The sequence below is a fragment of the Phyllostomus discolor genome, chromosome 8 (genome assembly GCF_004126475.2).
Source record: "Phyllostomus discolor isolate MPI-MPIP mPhyDis1 chromosome 8, mPhyDis1.pri.v3, whole genome shotgun sequence".
Taxonomy (NCBI): Eukaryota; Metazoa; Chordata; class Mammalia; order Chiroptera; family Phyllostomidae; genus Phyllostomus; species Phyllostomus discolor.
The window spans coordinates 43027221-43050117 of NC_040910.2; the positions used below are offsets into that span (position 1 = coordinate 43027221).

The window sequence follows — 22897 nt, forward strand, 5'->3', positions numbered from 1 at the left end:
GGCTGTCCACCTCCCACTGCCCTCCCTCAGTCACATGGCTTGGACACGTGGCCCTAGGCCTGCTTTGTCTCCTGGCCCAGGCACCTGAGGTGCCGTTTGGTCTAGCTGATTTGGACCTGGAAAGCTGCACCCTGCTTGGCTGCCTGAAGGCTCACTGCTGCCCCCTGGTGCCAGCTGTCATCATCATCTCTGGGTCAAGTACCCCACCACGTTAACTGCCTTTCTCCCCCCCCCCCCCCGCCCCCCGCCCCCCGCCCCCCCGGTGTCCACTTCACTGAAATTTTTTGTTAAAATAGCCACTTGTTTTAGTGTACCATACCTTCTATTGCTCTCCCCATTCATTAAGGCAGAAAAGTTGAGTGACATGTCTAAATGTCGCCCAGCCAGCAGGAAAATGGCCAAACAAGGCATTTGAACCCAGGTCTCCTTCACCCCAAAGACCACACCCACTAACCTGTACTGGTGCACTCTGGGTTCCCTTGTTCACCTCCAGTCTTCAAGTATGTTTTTTTCCTTATCCTAGCTCCTGTTAGCCCCTCCTCCAACATATTTCCTAAACCTGCCCACTTCTCCCCAAATCTTTAGCTGCCAGCCTTCATTATCACTCACCTAGACCAGTACAGTCCCCCACCCTGGTGCCCAGGCCCTTCCATCATGCCCCTGCCTCCACTGTATCTCCTACAGGTGCAGAAGGGGACCTGTGAACAACTGAGTTCACGGGCCTTCTCTGCTCAAGAACCCTTCATGGCACCCATCTTACTTGGAATACAAGCCAAAAGTTCTCACTGCAGCCCACCAGGCCCTGTCCAATCTACCCTATCACCTCCCTCTTTCCGGTTCATCCAGCTACTTATGCCTCAGAGCTTGTGCCTGAAATGCTCCCCACCTGGCTCCTTCATTGGCTCGGTCCTCATCCTTCCACTTTCAGCTTAGGGATCATCTCCAGAAGCCTTCCCTGCTCATCTAAAATTGGCCTCTCTTGGTGACAACCATGTCACCTTCTTTATTTTTTTCATGGTACTTGTCACAATCTGCAATCATTAATTTGTGTTTTCACTTACTAAGGGTCTGCCTTCTTATCCAGAATGTCAGCTTGAAGTGAAACCAGTTCTTGCCTCTTCTCTACTGCCTTTGTTTGGATCGACCAGTGTTCATCTCTGTGATTTGCAACTCTGAAAGGTCCATATCCAGAATGATCCAGGATGAGGTCAGGCCAGGGGGAGGGGGACCACTGTCGTTTTAGAAAGGAGGCATGCAGGCACAGGTGTGCTGACCAGTCACAGGCTGGCCAAACACTCAAAGTGGCCCAGACAACCAACAGACACAAAAAAGACCATGCTGTGTGTTTCTAACTCTGTAACATTCTAGAACAGATTAAGCTAATCCTGGTGATGTAAGAAAATATTTGGGGATTGGCTAGTAAGGGCAGGAGGGAATTTCCTGGGCTGATGACACTATTCCTTATTTTGATTCAGATGGTACTCACACAGACGTATACAATAAAAATGTTTGCCAAGTTGTACACTTATGGTTGTGTGTATTATACTTAATTTTTCTAAAAGGGGGTGAAGGGATGTGGAAAGTTCCCTTTTGGCTCATCTATCTGTTTGGCTGGACTGGCTTGGGCATCAGAAGCAGGTGTAGTGGGTGACCCACGCATTCACTCCCTTGCTGTTTTGAACGCTCTAAGCCATGCATTCCACATAGCAGAAATACAAGAGTGAACAAGAACCTTGTTCCCTGGTTTCCAAGTTTACCATCTAACAAGGCAGACGGTAACTAAATGTATAATAGGTAGTGATAAACACTCTGAAGGACAATAAAGCAGGGTAATTGGATAGTGCTCTTTAAGAAATGGTGGTCAGGCCCTGGCTACTGTGGCTCAGTTGGTTGGGGCATCATCCCATGGACTGAAAGGTCACAGGTTCAATTCCCTGTCAGGGCACATGCCTAGGTTGTGGGTTTGGTCCTCAGTCAGGTTGTGCAAGAGGCAACCGATTGATGTTTCTCTCCCTTTCTCTCTCTCCTTTTCTCTCTCTCTAAAATCAGTCAGGGAGGATGGGTCTCTGAGGAGCTGTGAGGGGCTGAGAGCTGAGGGAGGGAGGGAGCTCTGACTATGGAGGGAAGAGTACTTCAGGTAGAGGGAACAGCCAGTACGAAGGCCCTGAGGTGGGAAAATGCTTGAGTAAATGATGGGAGTAAGGTGTGAAAGGACACATCAAACTTTATATCATGGGTTTACATCCTCCTAGGCCAGTGGCACCAGCAGAAAGAACTCTTTCTCACATAATCAGAGGCAAGTACTAGAACTGCCTCTCCTTTGGCTTTAGGGAACTATCTCCAAACCAGTCATTGAATGATGGGAGTGGTGAAGTTTTTTTTTTTTCTTTTAATTTTTAAAAATATTTTATTTATTTTAGTGAGGGGAGGGAGGAAGAGAGAGAGAAACATCAATGTGTGGTTGCCTCTCACACACCTCCCACTGGGGACCTAGCCCACAACCCAGGCATGTGCCCTGACTGGGAATTGAACCGGCGACTCTTTGGCTCACAGGCCCACACTCCACTGAGCCACACCAGCCAGGGCCCCATATTTATTTTTAAAAATTGTCATAAAATACATATAAAATTTACCACCTTAACCATTTTTGAGTGTCCAGTTCAGTAAGTACATTCACAATGTTGTGCAACCATCACTGCCACCCAGCTCCGGGACTCTTCACCTTCCCCAGTTGAAACTCTGTCCCCATTAAACAACTTATCATTACCCCTCCTCCTGCCACCCACCATTCTTCCTGCCTATGTGAATTTGACTCCTTAGGGTCCTCATGTACGTGGAATCCTATAGTAGTTGTTCGTTAGTGACTGGCGTATTTCACTTAGCATACGCTTTCAAGGTTCACTCATGTTGTAGCATGTGTCAGGCTCTCCTTCCTTTTTAAGGTTAAATGATAACCCCATAGTATGAATACACATTGTTTATCCATTCATCCTTTTATGGGCACTTGAATTGTTTCCACTTTTTGTTTACTGTGAATAAAGCTATGAACATGGGTGCGCAACTATCTCTTCTAGACTCTTTCCATTGGTGAATCATATGGTAATTTTACATTTAATATTTTTGAGGAAATACATTTTCTCGCTCCATCTGTTGGCTCAGCTTTCTTCTGACTTCTCATTCTATCAAGTTCTGTTATTAAGGTACAGGCCCCACCCCCTAGCCACACCTTATATTTCCTTGGCTTCAAGATCAGAGAATGAGGGCTCCTCTTGCTCCACAGTCCCAGGACCTGGTGCTTACTGGCTCTGAGTGCCCCACTTTTGTCATTTACTATTAAGCTAATTTCTGTGGCCAGGTAATGGGTCTAGTCTTGGAGTCAGGCAGTGGGGATCTGCTTACTGAACTACTAATTGAGAAAGGTAGAGGGGTGGTTCCCCATAGCACTGTGGTCAGCCCATGTCCACTCTACTGAGATGGTGGGAAGGTAGCTGGTATGGTTCAAACCTTTCAAGGGGAGTTCTTGGGTGTAATCGGGGGAGTTAGAAGAAATCTTCGAAGATGAGGAATACAAGTGGATGATGTTCATAAGGACATTGAAGTCCTGAGGATGGCAAAACCTGTTTAGGTAGAGTGCAAGAGGCAGATAGACCTTAATCTTTAACCAATGAGGGGGAGGGTATAATGGGGAGAAGGGTATAGCCAGATGACAGGGGGTGTCAGTTACGGCAAAGAAGTGAGAGAATAGTTATGTATACAGGGATCATTAACTATGTTGTAGTGGAAAAGCTCAGAGGCTGGGCTAGGGTGGAGATATAGTGATGAGAGAGGGCAGATGGCTTCTGGGGTCTCCATCTTGTATGGTGATGGAGGAGACACCACAGACATGGAGCATGATAGATGTAACACGACCGGAGGTTTGGCTGAAAAATCTATCCTGCAGCTCCTGGTGGGTGGGAGTAGTTGTGGGCCCAGGTAGACCACAGTTGTAAGGGAGTTTTGGTTTCCTCTAAACTTTCACTGCAGCCTAGGGGATCTTCTCAATTAAAAACCCCAGGTTGCACAGGGCACAAATCCAGCATTAACGACCACATTAACTGTTTCTGCAGCACTTATTCCAGGTTGGCTACTCCAGCAAAACTTGGAGGTTGAAAAACACTCCAGTCCCCTCTAGGGTTCCTCTGTGGAGGTTGCTGTTGGAAATCAGGATCCTATCTGCCCCTTTCTTCACTTGAGGTCCCTTTGATAGGGGCTTCCTTGACTCAAAAGCAAGTTCTTCAGGAATGTAACCTTGGGCCTTTCCCTAGGAAGATCTCCAGACTTGGGGGTCAGGAAATAAAAAACTTTCCCTGTTCTACCACGTGGCAGCGCTGTTAGCTTAGTCAAATTGCCTTGCTTCTTAGCCTGTTCTGCTGGTGTCCAGACACTGCTGATCTCTAGGGTGTTCAAGTCTGTTACTTTCATCAGTGACCTGAAACAATCTAAACTTAATCGTCTGAATACACACGCTATTAATTCTACCAAACTTTTCCTTAATTTCAAGTTCTATTTGTTTAAGAAATATCTCCATGTTGGGGTGGAGATGAATACTGTATCATTTATGAGAAAAACAGCAATAAAAATACAATTAAGCATCGCTGGGAGTAAAGTATCACTGTAGAGACACAAGAGAACTTTACAATGGCTGCCTAGGAAGAGGTTGTCAGGGTAGGAAGATTGACTTTGCCCAATCACACCCTTTTGCACATCTGCCATTTATATTATGTAAGTTATTGCTTCACAATCTTAAGTATAAATGAAAAAGCAGTAGCTATAGCATTCGCCCACTTCTGTAGTCATATTTTTACACCCTACCTTTTTAATAATTACTTTGGGGCATTTGTTCTGAACAAAAACAATGTGCTAAGTGCTTTCTTTTACATTAATTTTTTTATTGTCGTTCAAGTACAGTTGTCTCCATTCCCCCCCCCCCCCACCAAATGCTTATATATATTCACCGTTTTGTAGATAAGGGAACGGAGGCTCAGTGTTTGGTTACACCAGGGGACTCAAACCTAGGCAGACACTAGATCCTGCATTCTTTACAAATCATTTGTACCGCCCCTACGTTTTTGCAAGACCCTCATTAAGCCGTAAGTCTTGAACAACTTCTCATCTCCTTCAGGAAGAAAACCTTTTCAACAACTTGCTCCAGATCTCGGAAGACCATAACCCCAGCCTGCATCTGTCAACCTGCCTAAGCAACGAAGTCTGTAGAGTCCCAGCCTGATCCTGACCCTGCAGGGGTGCAGAGTTTAGATACAGATTGTACATCAGGATCTCACAAAGCACCCAGGAGGATTCCGAAGACGAGGCTTCTAAAAAAAAAAAAAATAGTGCTCGATCCCAGGGCCTTTATTTGAGACCAATGATGGTGGCCAAGCATCGCAGCACCAGTTTTCCCATGAATGGACCGTGAATCCTCAAGACAAGTCATTTTCTCCATCTGTGAAAGGAGGGCTGAAAAATCCGACCAGTTCAGTTCTGCACTTCGGCGTCTCCGGCACTGCCATCTGGTACAATCACCGCAGGTCTTCTCCGCCTTTCGTGGAGATTGCGGGAAGTGGGTTGGCAACCCAGTGGGGCGATTTCCTTCCCAGACCGCACTACTCAACAGAGATACCGCTACTTCACCGGCCACATTCTCCGAGGCGTTTCCACCAACGTGCACAAGGAGACGGGACTAAGATGGCGGTCAAGCCGCCGCCTCAGCAACGAACCACCCCTCGGCGTGCATCACGTGGAAAGGTTCAAAACCGTCCTTAAAAAAAGAGCGTTGATGTTGTCACGTGATGCAGGTCACTAACACAGCAAAGGGAAAGCGAAAGGTCCGTCACGTGGCCAAGGAGGCGTCTCAATTCGCCACTATCACGTGATCAAGCAGAGGCGTAAAGGGGAGGGAACGTTTCGACGCCACGTGACGAACACGCAACGGTTACGCTCTGTCACGTGACTACATCCCTCCTCCCTCTCAAGCTGGACCTGCGTCGAGCGGCAACGCCGCGGCGAAGGGGCGGGGCTCCGGGGTCACGTGGCTCCGCACCTCCCCGGCGCGCGCCCGCCCGCTTGCTCGCCCCCGGCTCCTCCTCCTCTTCTCGCCATTGCAGTTGGTCTGAGCAACCCGGTGCGCACCGCGTGGCTTTTGGGGGGAGACCCCGGAAGGTTGTGACAGGAGGTCAGCGGCGGTTGCGGTTGGGGAAGGGGACGCCGACAAGGTAAGCTCCAATGTGGCGGCGGTCGAGCCCGCTCCCGCCTCTACCCCTCCCCCCGGCTCGTCCTCCCACTCAGCGCGGGCCTGGTTGTGGAGTTGCAGTGACAAGGCCGGAGGCACCCCGCGCTGCCGGCCTCTGCCCGGTCCCATCGCCTTAACGCCTGCCTCATTTCTCCCTCGCTAGCCGTGCTCCCGCGCTTAGCCGTTACTCTCCCCCATTGTGCCGAGGAAACAAAATGGCGGCGTCGGCGGCGAGGGCCCGGTGCGCGCGCATCCGTCCTCCCTCCCTCGCGGCCCCTCGATCGGCGGCAGCGCCTCGCAAGGGGGGTGCGCGCTCACCGGGCTCCTGGCTGCAGCTTGCCCCGGGCCGGGCTTTTGTCTGTTGCGGCGCCCCGCGTGCGCGCGCGCACGTGTAGAGAACACACCCCCCCCTCCGGTCTAGAGCGTCCTGGCCCGCGCACCCGGAGCGACCCTCCTCCTCCTCTTCTTTGTCCCACTCCGCCCCTGGTTGCAGGAGGGTCCCAGGTTCCAGGGGCGGGAAACGGGGCCTCTTTTGTCTTTCTATGGCGCGGAGAAGACGACCCCCTCCCCGGAACCTCTTCCAGACGCGGATTATAGAGGAATTTCATGGGATTCCCATATTCCTGGTCAGCCAGGCCTCCCCCATATCAGGATCCAAACTTCGGGGAAGACTTAAGATTTCCCTTTTTTTAGTCCAGGTGTTTCGTTGGTGTTGAATTTATCACAGATTGCTTAGGGATTTGCATCCTCCAAATGGTCATCTGGTGCGATGTTTGGGTGCATTGTAGTGTGCAAGTTTGGGACCCAAACATGAGTGCTAAAAACCCCTTTCTACCTTTTTTCCTCAAATAGTAGAATGACTGAGTTCTTGGGGTAGCTCTTGATGTTCTGCCCGGGTTAATCCTCCGCCTGGATGAATTATCTGGGGTGTACAAGGAACAGCATGGTCTCTACCAGCTCAATGCCAAAACTTGGTGAGAGTAAGCCATTCCTTCTAAATTACGAAATTGATTGAATGTTGCTTGGGTTTCTGCTTAGGGGACGTGATGGATCAACAAGAAAGCATCAGTGTCTGATTCTGATAAACCTCCGTTTTCTGGACTCGGGTATTTCAGATTGTGAATTTATGTTTCTGATAGGTTAGGATTCTGTTCTCCTTACAATGAGTGGTCTGGTGGCATATTTGGAGTCCATGGGGAAATACAAGGTGCCTCCCAAAGTTGAGACTCAAATTTACGACTTTAGGCTCTCTTTTCCTCAGGTGTCGGTGGTTGGGAGCGGCACAGATTGCCGCTATGCTTTGTATGCGATGTTTGTAGGATGTGTGGGATGTAGGGACAGTAGCTGCTCAGGCTGTGAATGAAGTGTGGGAACCAGGAGCTCATTCACAGCTGTAAAAAGGCTCTAGGGAAGGGACAGGTGTTACTATCTATCCCTAGTCCTAGGGTCTATGCCCCTGAGGTGTTTCTTGGCCACATAGGCCCCTTCTGGTCCCTGTAGTTTGGGAATGGAATCTGCTGGCCTTAGTGTTGCCTGTAGCTTGTTAGTGACTGGCAATTACTGCCAGGCTTGGCCTTGCTCACACTGGACACTTGATTTATCAGAGTCTCGTTATCCTCCAGGAGCTTGGACGAGCCTGCAAATCGTCTTTCTGGAGTGGAGTGGGGCCTAATTGGTAGTTTTGTTTTTCTTGATTTGAACTCATTTAAAAAAAGAGTTCCTTTAGTATATTGAAGAGGGTTTTTAAGATTTTATTTATTTATTTTTAGAGAGGGAAGGGAGAGAGATAGAGACAGACACACACACACACACACACACACACGACACAACAATGTGTGGTTGCTGGGGGTCGTGGCCTGCAACCCAGGCATGTACCCTGACTGGGAATTGAACCTGCAACACTTTGGACTGGTTCACAGCCTGCACTCAATCCACTGAGCTACGCCAGCCAGGAAGAGGGTGTTTATTTGTTTGTTTGTTTGTTTGTTTTTTGGAGACCCATATTCTTTGGAGTGAGGAATCAAAGGCTGTTTCTAATTAAAAAAAAAAAATGTCCTGTCAAAAAAAAACCGACATTGGCAAGAGCGGCTGCCAGTATTCTGATGACACATATACGGTGCTCATTTTCATTTCATGCTCCCCTGGTTAAGTTTTCTGGGTAGGGACAGGTGGAGTCAAGAGAGAAAAGAACCGCTTTCTATGAGTCTATGAGCCACTTCTCTTTGGGTCAATGAACACTTGGTAGTATCTTGTTTGTCTTTAGGCTTCAGCCAGATACAGGGGTTGGAAATGTTCTCATTTCTGAAAAAGACTAGGGGTTTTTTAGGCTGGTCACCTCCCTCTTAATTACCTCTCTCACTCTCCTCCCCAATTCCTACTAATTCCACCTTTTACAGCTCAGAGAAATTATTCTTTTCCCCAAGAAACTTGGGTTTATACCTCCTTGAGGTTCACCTGCTACATTTTTGTCGGTTTATTAATCTTGTGCAATTTTGAAAGATGTATAAATGTCACCATCTGGTATTAGCATATATATGGCCCACAAAACGGTGACATTTTTTTCAAATCATGCTTTGAACCTTCTCAGGAATTATGATTTTTTAGGCTTTCTGTATTGGGTGCTTTTTATTTTAGCAAAGTCCTAGGACATGAAGATTTGATTTTTGTTTCCAAGGGAAGGGTTTGGAATTAAAGGCAGGTGGTGGTCTGAAGGGAGTCTAGACACAGTTTGTTGGTGAACTGTGTTGGGGCCCTTGAAGGGATGAGGTTGACTTCAGTTTTCTGCTGTAGCATTTGACAGTTTCATTTGAAAAGGCTATCTTCCTTCTCTGCTTTGTTCTTTAGGGTAAGTTGGTGCTATCTGTTTGTGATGCTAGCAGCATCATAGAAATAATAGTGAAAACTGGGTGAACAGGTGTTCATTAGAGAGCCTTGTCGATGTACTGATTTTTAAAAAATTGCATCTTCTCATATTTGTGTTCTGTTAAATCCTTGAGATTTTTTCCAAGACAGAACATTTTGGATGATCCCATTAGAAATTGCAGTTGGAGACTCGGAGAGACTTAAAATATCTGTTTTCAAGATGTGTGAAGAAAGCGATGTCCATTTGAAATTTTTTTCTCTTCTTGGTTGAATGTCCATATAGTGAAGAAATTAAAAATCTACACTGCGCCACACCAGCCAGGGTGAAAATATAGCCTCCAGTTTTAACAGGAGAATGAGTTTACTATCTAAGGGTCTTTTTTGGGGGGAGGGTATATGCATCATCATCAAGGATCATTTAGTCAAAAGGTAAATGTGCATCCTCTTATTAGACTATGTAAATTGGATCCATATTTTTATGTTCTTAGATGATTAGTGAGAAATGGTGCTAGTGGTGATTTGAGATCTATGATAGTTATTTTTTTAATCCTCACTGAAGGATGTGTTTATTGATTTTTACAGAGAGCAAAACATCAATGTGAGAAATATTGATTGGCTGCCTCCCACATAGGTCCCAACCAGAAATCAAGCCCACCACCTTTTCATGAGTGAGACAATGCTCAAACCAACTGAGCCACCTGGCCAGGGCAGGTCCATGATAATTTTTATTGAACATTCCAAACAGCTTGCCTTCTTACTTTCAGTAGGATTGTGGTTCAAAACCAAGGGTAAGATTTTATTGGGATAGTCATCCAGGCCACTTCTTTTTCTGTAACTTGCCTTTCAACTGCTTTTATACTGAGTGTGTTAAATGTCAACAACATAGAAAGAACCAGCCCAGCCCCGTGGCTCATAGTGGCACCTAATAAATACTTGTCCTGTGGGTGACCTGTGCAGAATGCTTGCAGGAGGGGAATATAGGTGCCCAATAAACAGAGAGAATTGTGGGCTTCTCAGTGAGAGCTCACCAGTGACCACAGCCTCACAGAGCAGATCTGTGAACAGAGTGGAGAAAAGGTGAACTGAGTCAATTTTGGTGAAGTTACTTGAGATTGTTTTCTAAAATGTAAGGCTACAGCTCTGGAAAAACACTTAAGCAGTTTTTCACAAAACTAACAACTGCCATATGACCCAGCAATTTAACTCTTGTGCATTTATCCCAAAGAAATGAACATACATATTCACACAAAAACTAATGCACAACCGTTCTTAGCAACTGTATTTGTAATAGCCAAGGCCGGGAAACCACCCAGATGTTCTCTAGCTTGTGAATGGTTAAACAAAAGAAGCTATATCCATACCATGGGATACTACTTAGCAATAAAAAAGAACCAATTGTTGATACATACACAACTTGGGTGGATCTTGAGGCAGTTATGCTGCATGAAACAAGCCAGTCCTGAAAAGTTACAAACTCTGCAGTTCCATTTATACAACATTCTTGGAGTGGGAAAATTATGGAAATGGTAAATGGATTAGTGGTGGGTAGGAGTTAGGCATGGGGGGCGGTTGGAAGGTGAATGTGACTGTACAGGGCAATAGGAGGGATCTTTGTGACAGCAGTGGTCTGTATCTATTTCATTATCTTATTTGCAAAAATGTTACCATTGGGGGAAATTGGCTTAAAGAGTACATTTGATCACTGTTATTTCTTACAATTGCAGGTAAAGCCAGCTATCTAAAAATGAACCATTTGCATTAAAAAAAATTTCCTTGCCCCCTAAAATAATTCACATTTGAGTGTTAATGTCTTTGAGTGAAAATCTTTTTTCTTCTTAATAGGGGAAAAAAACATTTTTGGGAGAAGTAAAACTAAGTTGCTTGCTACCTTTTAAAAAGTCTTCCAAGGCTTTCCCCTGGGGATAGATTGGTGGTTGCCCCTGCCCCTTACAAGTTGGGGACAGTTTCCTACACTGGCTTCTCTCACCTGCTTGCAGCCAGAAGAGCATGTTGGAAAGAGGGTTTGATAATTCCCACTTGGAGTTATGTTAAATCTTCTGCTATGATACTATATTCTCTAACAGGCAGATTTTAAATTTTTATTTTTTTATTTTTAGAGAGGGGAAGGGTGGGAGAGAGGAAAAAAAACATGGATCTGTTGCCTCTTGTACCTGCCTCAGCCTGAGACCAGACCTGCAACCCAGGTATGTGCCCTGCTTGGGAATTGAACCAGCAAACTTTTGCTTTGCTGGAGGATGCTTAACAAAGTGAGTCACGCTGGTCAGGGCCAGGCAGATTTTAAAACATTTCTGTTGGCTCATCCAAGAGTAGTTGAAGTTATCCCTGTAATACATTGTATTTGTAGTTTTACAATCAAAAAAGCACCTTTCCACGGTCACCTTCAATTCTTGGTATTTGCAACTCTGAGGCAAGTGATTTGCTGGAGGTCCCCCAGCTGCTAGGTTGGAGAAACTAGGTGGGGCTTCTGTTTCTAAGACCCGTGGGTTCTCCACAATACTAGAGGGGTTGGGGTCCTATGTCCCACAGACCAGTGGTAGTTCCAGAAACATTTTGAGGAACAATCTCTATTTGCCAACCTTTTATTTTGTCAAGGAATACATCTTATTTATGTTTTAATCAGAGAGAGAGTGACATCGATTGGTTACCTCCTGTACATTCTCCAACTGGGGATTGAACCTATAACCTAGGTATGTGCCCTGACTGTGAGTCAAATCTGCAGCCTTTTGGTGTATGGGACAATGCTCCAATCAACTGAGCCACCTTGGCCAGGGTGAGAGAAAAGGATGTTTTAACACTGAAATATAGGAAGAAAATTAAACTTAAGGGATGGCCTTTTACATTGAAACTATTTGTGAAAATCTATTCCTAACTCTATACCTTTCTACAGATCAAACACTGCTGCAGGCAAAACTTGAACCTGTTGCATTAGACTTCAGACATTTGTTGGACTTAATTTCTCAGAGTAGTGCCCATAGCCATATTTCAGATTGGCATCTTCTGCCTGGGTTGCTTTGTTGAAGTTATTACTTTATTTATTTGTTGAATTTATTGAGGTGACATTGTAAATAAAATTACAGGTTTCAGGTACACAATTATATAAAGTATCATATCTATATATTGTATTGTGTGTTCACCACCCCAAGTAAAGTTACTTTCTATGTGTCCTTGATGTGACTCTAAATGTTTAAGGGGTTAAGTAGTAGGATGTGTGTATTATTTAACTTCATATCCCAGCATTGGATAATTCCGGTGGTCAGGAAAACCAGGAGCTGGGTTGGGTCCTTGTACACTTCAAAGTCTAATTCAGTCTGTTTAGGACCAATATCCACTCCAAGACAGTTCCGCAGAGTCCCTGGAATAGCTGTAAGATTTTGTGAAATACTCTAGAAGCGGGGTGGGGGTCCACTCTAGAGGAAGAACGATGGGGCCATACCCGTTAGGGTGTTAATACCATACTGGATCATTCTATGAACATTTGTTGATCCACACATGCTAATTTGGGCATGTTTCTTTCCCAACAGCTAGTGCCACGAAGGTCATATTCTAATTAGTGAAAGGTCAGAAAAAACGGTCATCATGCTGCAAGTACAGTGTTTTTTGTGGTTCAGACTTCTGTAACTACTTGCTGTAAGTGGGCTGGTTTTAAGAATAAAAGAAAGAAGCTTGATTTCATTGTGTTAAAACATCCTAAATGGGCCCTGGCTGGGTAGCTCAGTTGGTTAGAGCATCTTCTGGATACACCAAGATTGCAGGTTTGATCCCTGGTAAGGACACAAATGAGAATTAACCAATGAATGCATAAGTAAGTGGAACAACGAATCTGTGGGGTTTTTTTCCTCTCCCTGTCTCTCTTCATTCCTCTCTCTAAAGTCCATAAATAAAATAAAAAATAAATAAATAAAACATCCCAAACCGCACAGAGGTCATGTTTAAAATCCTGTCCTTTACTCTCCTCATTCTCTCTTTGGGTTTCTTTTCAGAGCAGCTGGACTAGTAAAAATTAGGTTGCATTTGTGCCCAGATTTGAACCATAAACAAGGCTGCTGCAGTAGCTTTGTATAGCCTTTTATGTTTTTTGTTTGTTTGTTTGTTTGTGTTTTTACATTAGATTGGTAGCCCTGGGTGGTGTGCTCAGTGGATTGAATGACAGCCAGTGAACCAAAAGGTTGCTGGTTCAAATCTCCGTCAGAGTACATGCCTGGGTTGCTAGCCAGGTGTGAGAAGCAACCGATCGATGTTTCTTTCGCACATCAGTGTTTCTCTCCCTCTCTTTCTCCCTCCCTTTTCCTCTTTCTAAAAACAAAATCTTCTTTTTTTTTTTTTTTTTTAATTGGTAAGGAGCAGTGGAGTGTTGGCATGTAGATGGGTGTTGTGGGCTTTTTGGTAGTGGTGTTTCTTGCTAAAAATGATTTTAAAAGGTTTCTGCTCATCCAGAAGACCCCTGTGTCCATTAATGAGATGGATTCCATGGTATTCAAGACTAGAGCAACTGACTTCTGAGAAGCTGATTTGGATGACAAATCTGGGCTTACAGAGACAAGCAGGGCCAGTTTTGTTGTTCTGTAGAGGACTGTTGACTTCCGTTTTTAAATGGTTGATTTAGTTAATTAATACTCGTACTCATTTTTTCCATCTGAATCAAGAAGCATTGCTACCAAGGCTGGTGTAAGGGAGGAAGGCCTGGGATAAATGGACTGCAATTGGGCCAAGCTTGGTGGTCAGAGCCGGCCACAGCTCAGTGAATCCTCTTGGGACTTTTCTAGGTCCTGTGTCTCAAACCAGAGGAGGATCAAATAGGGCAGCCTACTGGAGCAGAGGCACACCCAGGTTCCTGAAGTTTTAAACAGTGAAGTGAAGACAGGGGATGGGAACCTACTTGCAGGCTATTTGTTGAAGAGGGGTGCATTTGGGGACATGTGGGTGTAGGGAGGCACTGTGGATGGGCTGATATTTTGACACAATGAATGTCCTGTTTCCCCAGTGGGAGAAGGGGGGTTTTAGGCTGTTTACAGCTCTATTTGTCACATGGTATTTATAGTAGTGATCCCCTGCATCAACTGTAAGTGAAATTAGAGTACCTTTTTAAACAATTTTCAAAGTACGGAGTTGGAATGTAGAGATCTCCAGTGGTGGCAAGTTATTTTTTAAGTATCATCATGGATTCATGGATTTGCATAAATGCAATGTGCTGAATCAATTTTAGTTAACATACTTGAAACATTCTGTTATGGAAAAATTTACATACATAAAAGGTGACACAATTTTACAGTGAATGCCTACCTGAATACACACCCTAGATTCTGCCATTGACATTTGACTTTCACACATCTGTCCATCTGTTGTTCTGTTCATCCTTCAGTCCACTTTATTTTTATGATGTATTTCAAAGTAAGCAGAAAGTTCAGTCTTCCCTCAAAATATTCGAGCCCAGGGATTATTTAGAGTTCTTTTTTTCTTTTGGAGCAATGCACCCATTCATTGAATTCTGACCACTGCACACACCAAATCTCTACCAAGATGTAAATTAAGATCAACACTCCAGAGAGAGTACCCTTAGGCCCTTTTCCAGGTGTTCCCTGTCACCATTTCCCAGAGACAACTGTTGTTTGGAATTTTTTCTCATCCATTAGTTTTGACTATTCTAGAACTTCATACAGGTGGAAGTGTTATTACTATTTTTTAATACTCAAGTTTCCCTGAATGTAGCCAGTGGGAGCCCTTACAAGTGGGCAAGCCCAGATTAGCCTTGAAGTGCTTCCTTGCTCTCTGGCACTACACCGTGTGACCCAGGCCCACCTGGTACAATTTCTGTATCAGGTGCTGAATCAGCTACTTCCCCCAGGAGCTCATTTCAGTAGGTTTTAGATGATAGAGAATATCAGTCCTGCAAAGCCCTGGATAAAAAGGTCTGAGCCACCTGGAACCTTGGTTAAAGCTTTGTTATTTTTAAACGTCTCTACCTTTGTTGTTTGTGGTGGAGGAGGGATGTGAGACAAATAGGTGGTGTACAGTGAAGCATTTGCTCCTGTACCACTTCACATTTAGAGAGAAGGAGTTTGTCCTTCAGGGTGCGCTAGCCAGCCAGGTCAGAGGGAACAGGACTTGCTGTGTCCATCATCGTCACAGCAGCTAGCCCATGGCCTGGCACAGAGAAGGTGCACACTGAATACATGCTGAATAAATACTCTTTTAAATATCAGCTTTCATTATCAGATTGATGAGGCTCCAGCATAGTAGGTATGGCCAGGACTGGTGGCTGTCTGGGTCCTCACCATTAGGCTATGATTTTTTTCCCCAGTGGCTTTGTTTTCTTTTTCCTTAAAAAAATAAAGATTTTATTTATTTTTAGAGAGGAGGGGGAGGGAAAAAGAGGAGAGAAACATCAGTTGGTTGCCTCTTCCTTGCCCCCAACTGGGGACTGGTTTGCAGGCCAGCATTCAATCCACTGAGCCACACCAGCCAGGACACTTTGTTTTTTTTAATTGATTTGAGAGAGAGAAACTTTTGATAAGTTGTTCCACTTAGTTATGTATTCATTGGTTGATTTTTGTATGTGCCCTGACAGGATAGAACCAGCAACTTTAGTGTATCTGAACCATGCTCTAACCAACTGAGCTGTCTGGCCAGGATGGAGCCTTTAAATTTTCAATTCCATTGCTAGGTAGTTGTGACACATTGTGGGAGTTCTTGTTTTGTCCTATCATGTCAGTGTTTATCCTAAAAGTGGGTGCCTTTCCAGGATAAGCCTGCTACCCTGGCTCGTGACTGGCTTAGATTGACGGAGCTAGCTGTTAGGTGGTTGCATGCAATGGGGGTATTCGTCAGTTCCATATTGTGCTGATGGGATTTTGTTGTTGTGTACTTGTTTGAAAGATTTCAATGTGGACCAGACTTTTTCTACAAAGTGGGAGTTCAGTAGGTTGTAGTCAGCATGTCATTTGGAGTCCAAAATTACAGCTGTGTTTATTCTGAAGCCTTCAGTTGTCTTAACCTCTGCAAAGGTGTGTCCATGTGGTGCAGTGGTCACATCCACGTGATGTTGCAAAAGGTTCCTGACTTTCAAGTTTATGGAATCCTCACGGGGTCCTGTGTCTCATGCTTTTTCCTTTCTTCTTTTCATTACCCTTAAGGACCAGAGCTCTATTCTCCTCTTTTCCCTCTCCAATCATCCAAATATTGCTGAACATTCCTACCTATACCATTTTTTGGAGCCTCGTTATTTTTATTTTTTGTATTTGTAAAATCTGGCATACTTTGTATGAGAAATGATGAATGCCCTGGCTGTATGGTTCAGTTGGTTGGAGCATTGTCTGGTATACCAAAAAAAGTTAAGGTCCGATTTCCAGTTGGACATGTACTGGAGGCAACCGATTAATGTTTCTTTTCCTTCCTTCTCTCTCTCTCATCAGTGATCATATCCTCAGGTGAAGATTGAAGAAGTGATGAAGATAGAAAAAGCAAAAATCATCTGTGTGGGCCTGAAGTGAGACTTGGCTTTTAGAAACCAACTGTTTTTATTTTTAGGGAACTTTATGATTAGTTGTACCTTGGCATAGCAGTGGTTACTTGGAAGTAAAGATTGTCCTGCGGTGATAATGGGGCTCCTTAATCAGATAGCACTGCTGTCTTGCTGCTAAAATTTATTCATCTATGAAATATTTGAACCTAAAAAGACTTTCTAATCTTATAGATAGCTGAAGTATTGATAACACCAAGGAAATCCGTCACAGTTTGAAAAGATAAGCAAAATTTGATTTCCAGACACTACAGAAAAGGAAGTAAAAATGGTAAGAAAGTTTTCCTTTAATCATAGGTATGATTTCTTCATTTGTGTACAAATACATTTGTAGTATTGCTTCAAAATGATTGTATAATTTTTATTTGGATTTCTTGAATTATACTACATAGTGTAACAATTCAGGTAATACAGACATGTATAAAGTAAGTGTCCCCTTCCCCATTGTCTAGAGAAAGAACCACCATTGTTTAGTTGTCCTTTTCTTAGTGTTTATATACAGGGGTGGGCAGAAGTCATCTTACAGCTTGTGAGTATGTGAAACGCAGTTTATTCTTGTATTATTGTATTACACCTGTAAGCCTACTTTTGCCCACTCTATACAGTAGTCACTCCCTATCCATGGCTTTGCTTTCCATAGTTTCAGTTACCCATTATCAACCACAGTCCAGAAATATTATGTAGAAAGTTCCAAAAACAAATAATCCACATTCACCTCAATCTCATCATGTAGGCCTTGTGTCATCATCACATCACAGGAAGTGTGGAGGACAGGAGAGTACAGTGCAGTGAGATATTTTGTGAGCCAGAGAAATGCCACATTTATGTAAACTGTTATTAGTGTATTCTTGTAATTATCCTATTTTATTAGTTAATCTACTGTACCTGATTTATAAATTAAGATTTATTATAGGTATGTATGCATATGGAAAAACAGTATATAGATGGTTTCAGTGTTATGCACGGCTTCAGGCATCCACTGGGGGTCTTGGAATATATCTGCTGCAAATAAGTGGGGGCTACTGTACTCTTATTTTCACACGAATGCTAAACTGTAGTTATGAATTTTGCAGCTTAAACAATAAATAGTGGATTGCTTGGTCTCTTCACATTGGTTTTAACTGAGTTTTCCCATTTCCAGCGTCCATTGCGAATTTTTGTGAATGATGATCGCCACGTAATGGCAAAACATTCTTCCGTTTATCCAACCCAAGAGGAACTGGAGGCAGTCCAGAACATGGTGTCCCACACAGAACGTGCTCTCAAAGCTGTGTCCGACTGGATTGATGAGCAAGAGAAAGGCAGTGGTGAGCAAGCTGAGTCTGAGAACTTGGACATGCCCCCGGAGGATGAGACCAAAGAAGGGGCCGGGTAAGTTTGAGGTTTTGTGTTTTTTTTCTCTCCTAGGGAGCATTTCCTTTTCTAAAGAAACTCCAGCCTTTCTGAGTTCTGGTCAGACTGAATTCCTCATATAGCGTTTATTGATCTGTCCTTTAGGGAACAGAAGACAGAGCACATGACCAGAACCCTGCGGGGGGTTATGCGTGTTGGCCTTGTGGCAAAGGGCCTGCTGCTCAAGGGGGACTTGGACCTAGAGCTGGTGCTGCTATGCAAAGAGAAGCCTACGACTGCCCTCTTGGACAAGGTGGCAGACAATTTGGCCATCCAGCTTGCTGTGAGTGTGACCACTTGTACTGGATGGGGCTGGGGGTGTTGTTGAGGATATGAGGCAGAGGAAGAGATGCCCAACTGTGTAGTATGTGCCAAGAGGCCCACTCCAAACCTACCCTTGTACCTGCTGTACTCAAACCTTCTCAATGAGTAATGGACAGATGCCACAGAGCCACTTAAGTTCTGTGGAGAGTGGCTAGCTGACGGCATTGTTGCCCAGATACTCAGGCTTTGAGGAAGGAGCCAGTACCTACCATTCGCTAGGCCTCACTAGATGTGAACTTCACATCCAGATTCAGTTGAATGGGTGGGTGGATGGATGGATGGATAATATCATTAACTCACCCTGATCCAAACCAAGGACATCACCAGTAACTTTTTAAAAACCAGTGTATTTGTCTTGTTACAAAAGTGCTACATAAAAGCTTGTGGCATTTCTTGAGTATCTACACCAGATCCTAGGCCAAATAAACTTTTTACATGGATTATTTCATCTTCATGACGCCCCTTTTAGATAGTGTTTTATCATCTAAGTGCATGGGAAGAGGAACTGACCGCAGCACCCCCAGCTAATGAGTTCTGGGGCTTCAGAACCTCCACAGGTCACTGTAACTTGTTGCCTCCTTGGGACATTGTCCTCCTGGATTTAATGACAGGATGAGCAAAAACAAAAGTAAAAAATCCCACTCCTAAGAAACACCATTCACTTTTGTATTTAAACATGAATTCTGTCACATGTGACTGACAATTTGGGATTCAGGCCAAAGGTTAGAATTGAAATGTGGAGCCTAATGTAGTATACAGTTAATTCTGAAGAACTATTTAAAACGAAGCCCTAAGCTTTTCTGTTTTAGTAGTGATTTTAAGTTAATTTTATTCTCATTAATTGAAGAAAATTAAGCTGATGAAAATTTTTCTATAGGAAGGACAAGTTTTAAATGAAGAGTTGGCCTTTAGAGAAAGATACAAAGAAAGTGTTTTTTTGTTTGTTTTTTGTTGTTGTTTAATTTAGATTAGTGTTTTTGACTGGGGCAAATTTGGCCCTCACCACCCACCTCCAGGGGACATGGCAGTACACAGTTTTGGTTGTCGCAGTGTGTAGAGCAGGGTGCTACTGGCATCTACTGGATGGAGGCTGGAGATGCTGCTTATCACCCTATAGTGCCCAGGACAGTCCCACCCTCCAGAATACTCCTGCCTGAAGGCCAGTATTGCCAAAGAGGAGAAACCCCAATTTAGATTTTTTTCAAAGTGCATCTGCCTTCCCTGCATATAATATTTATTTTGTTTCCCTTTTTAAAAAGCTTGAATTTTTTCTTTTTTCTTTTTTTTAAGATTTATTTACTGTTGGGTGGGGGAGGGAAGGGAGAAAGAGAGGGAGAGAAACATCAATCCGTGGTTGCCTCTTGCACAGTCCCTACTGGGAACCTGGCCTGCAGCTCAGGCGTGTGTCTTGACTGGGAACCGAACTGGTGACCTTTCAGTTTGCAGGCCAGCACTCAATCCACTGAGCCGGACCTGCCAGGGCACAAGCTAGAATTTTCTTGATCAAGGCATATAAAATGGTATATGTAAGAAAGCAGAAGTCATACTGTTGTAACCATTCTTACGTACAAATGCATTTTCAGTGAGTACATGTTTTATTATGCACCAGTGTTACAAACTATTTTACTACACACCGATTTCACACCACACATTGATGGCTACTCATCCTGGTGAGGAAATATCAGTGGGTAGATACCCACTCTGCTGGGTGCTCTGCTTTCCGTGCAGAGTCCAGTTTAAACCTCCTGCAGCCTTGTGGTACAGGTCATGTTATTTTACTGAGTCCATTTTACAAATTAGAAACCACAGTCTTAATGAGATTAAATGATTTGTCAAGTCATATAGCAACCCAGTGACAAAACATTGAATCACATCCTTACCTCCTCCCTGACCCTGAACTCCTGCGTGTTGCATTAGGAAGCTCCCTATTATGAAAAGTCACCTACCTTTTCTATGAAACCTGAAAATAGCCACAGACCTTGCAAGTAAGAGGAAGGTCCTGACCTTCTAGATGAATGGACTGCTGTCCCATCACACCCCAAGAAGTTGGCCTGTCTCTTGCAGTAACCAGTGGGACTAAAGAGAAGTGTTGAGTCCCCTGAGGAGAAAGGTTTTTGAAAGTTGCATTTTATCTTGTAGGCTGTTACAGAAGACAAGTATGAAATACTCCAGTCTGTTGATGATGCTGCGATAGTGATAAAAAACACAAAAGAACCTCCATTGTCCTTGACCATCCACCTGACATCCCCTGTTGTCAGAGAAGAAATGGAGAAAGTACTCGCTGGAGGTAGGAAGGCTGAGAAGGCCAGCAGGACTTTGGAAACTTGGTGTTCCCTCACTATTCAAATGTGCTATTCAATTTTAGACTGTGTTGATAAAAAGATACTGGTGTAGCTTCGCCCACTTTTACTCTGAGGTCACATCTCCCGTTTGGTTTCGGTACTGGGGAGTTTGACTAAACGGTTGCACTAAAAGTGAGGAGCACTTTCCAGAGGATTGCACCATTTTGGTTTTTCTTCATCCTTAAATGCTGTCATCAGTGTTAACTTGGTTTTTCTATTGAGCCATTCTCTTCTCTGGTTTTGAAAAAGTATGTCTTGGGTGATGTTACGGTTTTTCAAAGTATGGAAGACAATCAGACGGTTTCTGCATGAACATCACGTTGGAGTTGCGCAGACAGCTTGTGGTGCCGCAGAACTGAGGTCTTCATTTGTCTTCCTTCCCTTGGCTGCTTTTCTCAGTTCAGTGATTGACACGCAAAGGGCTGATAACAGAGTTAAGTAGGAGTGTGATTTTTCTGAAAAGCTCAGACACTAATGCTTTCACAACTCCAAGTCCACCCAGGGCCCCTTGTGCTTCTCTTCTGTGTGAATGTTTTTTAATCACAAATCTCACACCACAAAGCAAAGGCAGCGGGCCTTATTCATCCCTTATACACACACGTATGGCAGAAACGACAAATGCTCTGTTTTTGCTGCAGCATAGGCTCATACTTAGCACTCCTGTTGCTGTTCTTTGATTACCTATGGTTCTCATACCTGATCCCAACTACCAAAGCCCTTTTAGTTTATCAATTTAGGGACGCTGGACCTTTGACCAACAGGACTCTCTCTGTCAAGGGCTGGGGCTAGGGCAGTCCTGCCTGGTGGGCGGAGGTGGTCCCCTTTGCTGCAGATGCCTTGGGATGGCAGTTGTGGGAAGCAGAGAGGGAGTTTATTTCCACTCCCCCACCTTTTTTTGTTTTGTGATTTTTTTTGTGTGTTTTTTTTTTTTAATTGAAATTTTTAGTATAGCTAATTCATTGGGAGATGATGGGGAGGAAGCAAGGTAACAGTCTGTTAGAAGATAGGATCCACCTATCTATCCCCTCCCTTATGGGATTATTCCTTATAGAATAACTTTCCATTTATGTATTCATTTTTGTTTTTTTGGTGTTTGTTTTTTTTGTTTTTGTTTTTTGTTTTTGTTTTTTGTTTTTTTTGGAGCGGCCTCCAATTTTTACAATTTCTTCTCTGGGCAGAGTTAATGCACTCTGGCTTTTCCTACCCTGGTTCAGGGCAGAAATGACTTGAGATTCTGGGAGCCTCCACTGCCCTTTAGGAAGCTGCCACATCCCCTTTCCACCTGACAGAAACCCCTTGGTCAAACTGTGCCTTGTCTTCTTATTCCATCCATGAATAGAAACGCTATCAGTCAACGACCCCCCGGACGTCCTGGACAGGCAGAAATGCCTTGCTGCCTTGGCGTCCCTCCGACACGCCAAGTGGTTCCAGGTTTGCATTTTGTTCTTCTATTTGTCTTTTGGTAGAAAATTCCTCAGTTTTAACTTGGCTAAAACTTGCACTGTAAAGTTTCGGTAACGTTGAAGAGCACTGTGCCAAGCTTAGCACCTGCAGGCGTGCAGTTGCTAACGCAGCACGCATAAACAAATTTGACACCCCCCAGGAGACTTGTGACTGAGTAGGTGGGTTGGTGCTGCTTTGTGCCAAGAGTAACATTATTGTTGTCCACGTAGTGGCATCACTGCCAACCACACACTTGATGGTTGTGAATGTTCACCCTTTACCCTGGACAAAGTAGCACCCTGAGGCTTGTGTTGTTCATGTTTGCCTTGTGTTCTTGGAGGTGCTTTGGTGTAAAGAGCCTGTGCTTTGTTCCTCTAGGCCAGAGCCAATGGGCTGAAGTCGTGTGTTATTGTCATCCGGGTCCTGAGGGACCTGTGCACCCGTGTGCCCACCTGGGGTCCTCTAAGAGGATGGGTAAGGCATCTTCTAGCTATGGCCCCCTGGGGATTTTGTACACAGGGACCTTCCTTTATAACCCAGGAATATCTTCTGGTAACTGGACTAGAGTGGCATTTTTTTTTTTATTTATTTAGAGTGGCATTTTTTAATATGACCACTGTGCCCATATCATAGCTGCTTATTGAGCAACTACTATTTGCCGTACTTTGTTTGGAAGCTGAGAGTGAAACCAGTACCCCCTCCCCACCCCCTCATGGCAGGTACACAGCT

General features: G+C 44.3%; 1 protein-coding gene across 8 annotated transcripts in view; it reads left to right on the forward strand.

Moving 5' to 3' along the window:
* Positions 1-6065: 6065 nt before the first annotated feature.
* The window catches only part of ILF3 (interleukin enhancer binding factor 3), a 29488-nt gene continuing 12656 nt past the window's right edge, over positions 6066-22897 (forward strand). For 2 of the 8 annotated variants that reach the window (XM_028519778.2, XM_028519781.2), the window contains exons 1-7: positions 6076-6251; positions 16842-16938; positions 17809-18038; positions 18165-18342; positions 20523-20670; positions 22065-22156; positions 22547-22642. In XM_028519778.2, the coding sequence (XP_028375579.1) occupies positions 16936-16938; positions 17809-18038; positions 18165-18342; positions 20523-20670; positions 22065-22156; positions 22547-22642 (747 nt within the window). In that variant the 5' untranslated portion in view covers positions 6076-6251; positions 16842-16935. Of the gene's footprint in view, positions 6252-7131; positions 7243-11247; positions 11335-16841; positions 16939-17808; positions 18039-18164; positions 18343-20522; positions 20671-22064; positions 22157-22546; positions 22643-22897 lie in introns of those variants that run through there. The other 6 variants (XM_028519780.2, XM_028519779.2, XM_036032337.1 and 3 more) reach the window with 6 other exon arrangements.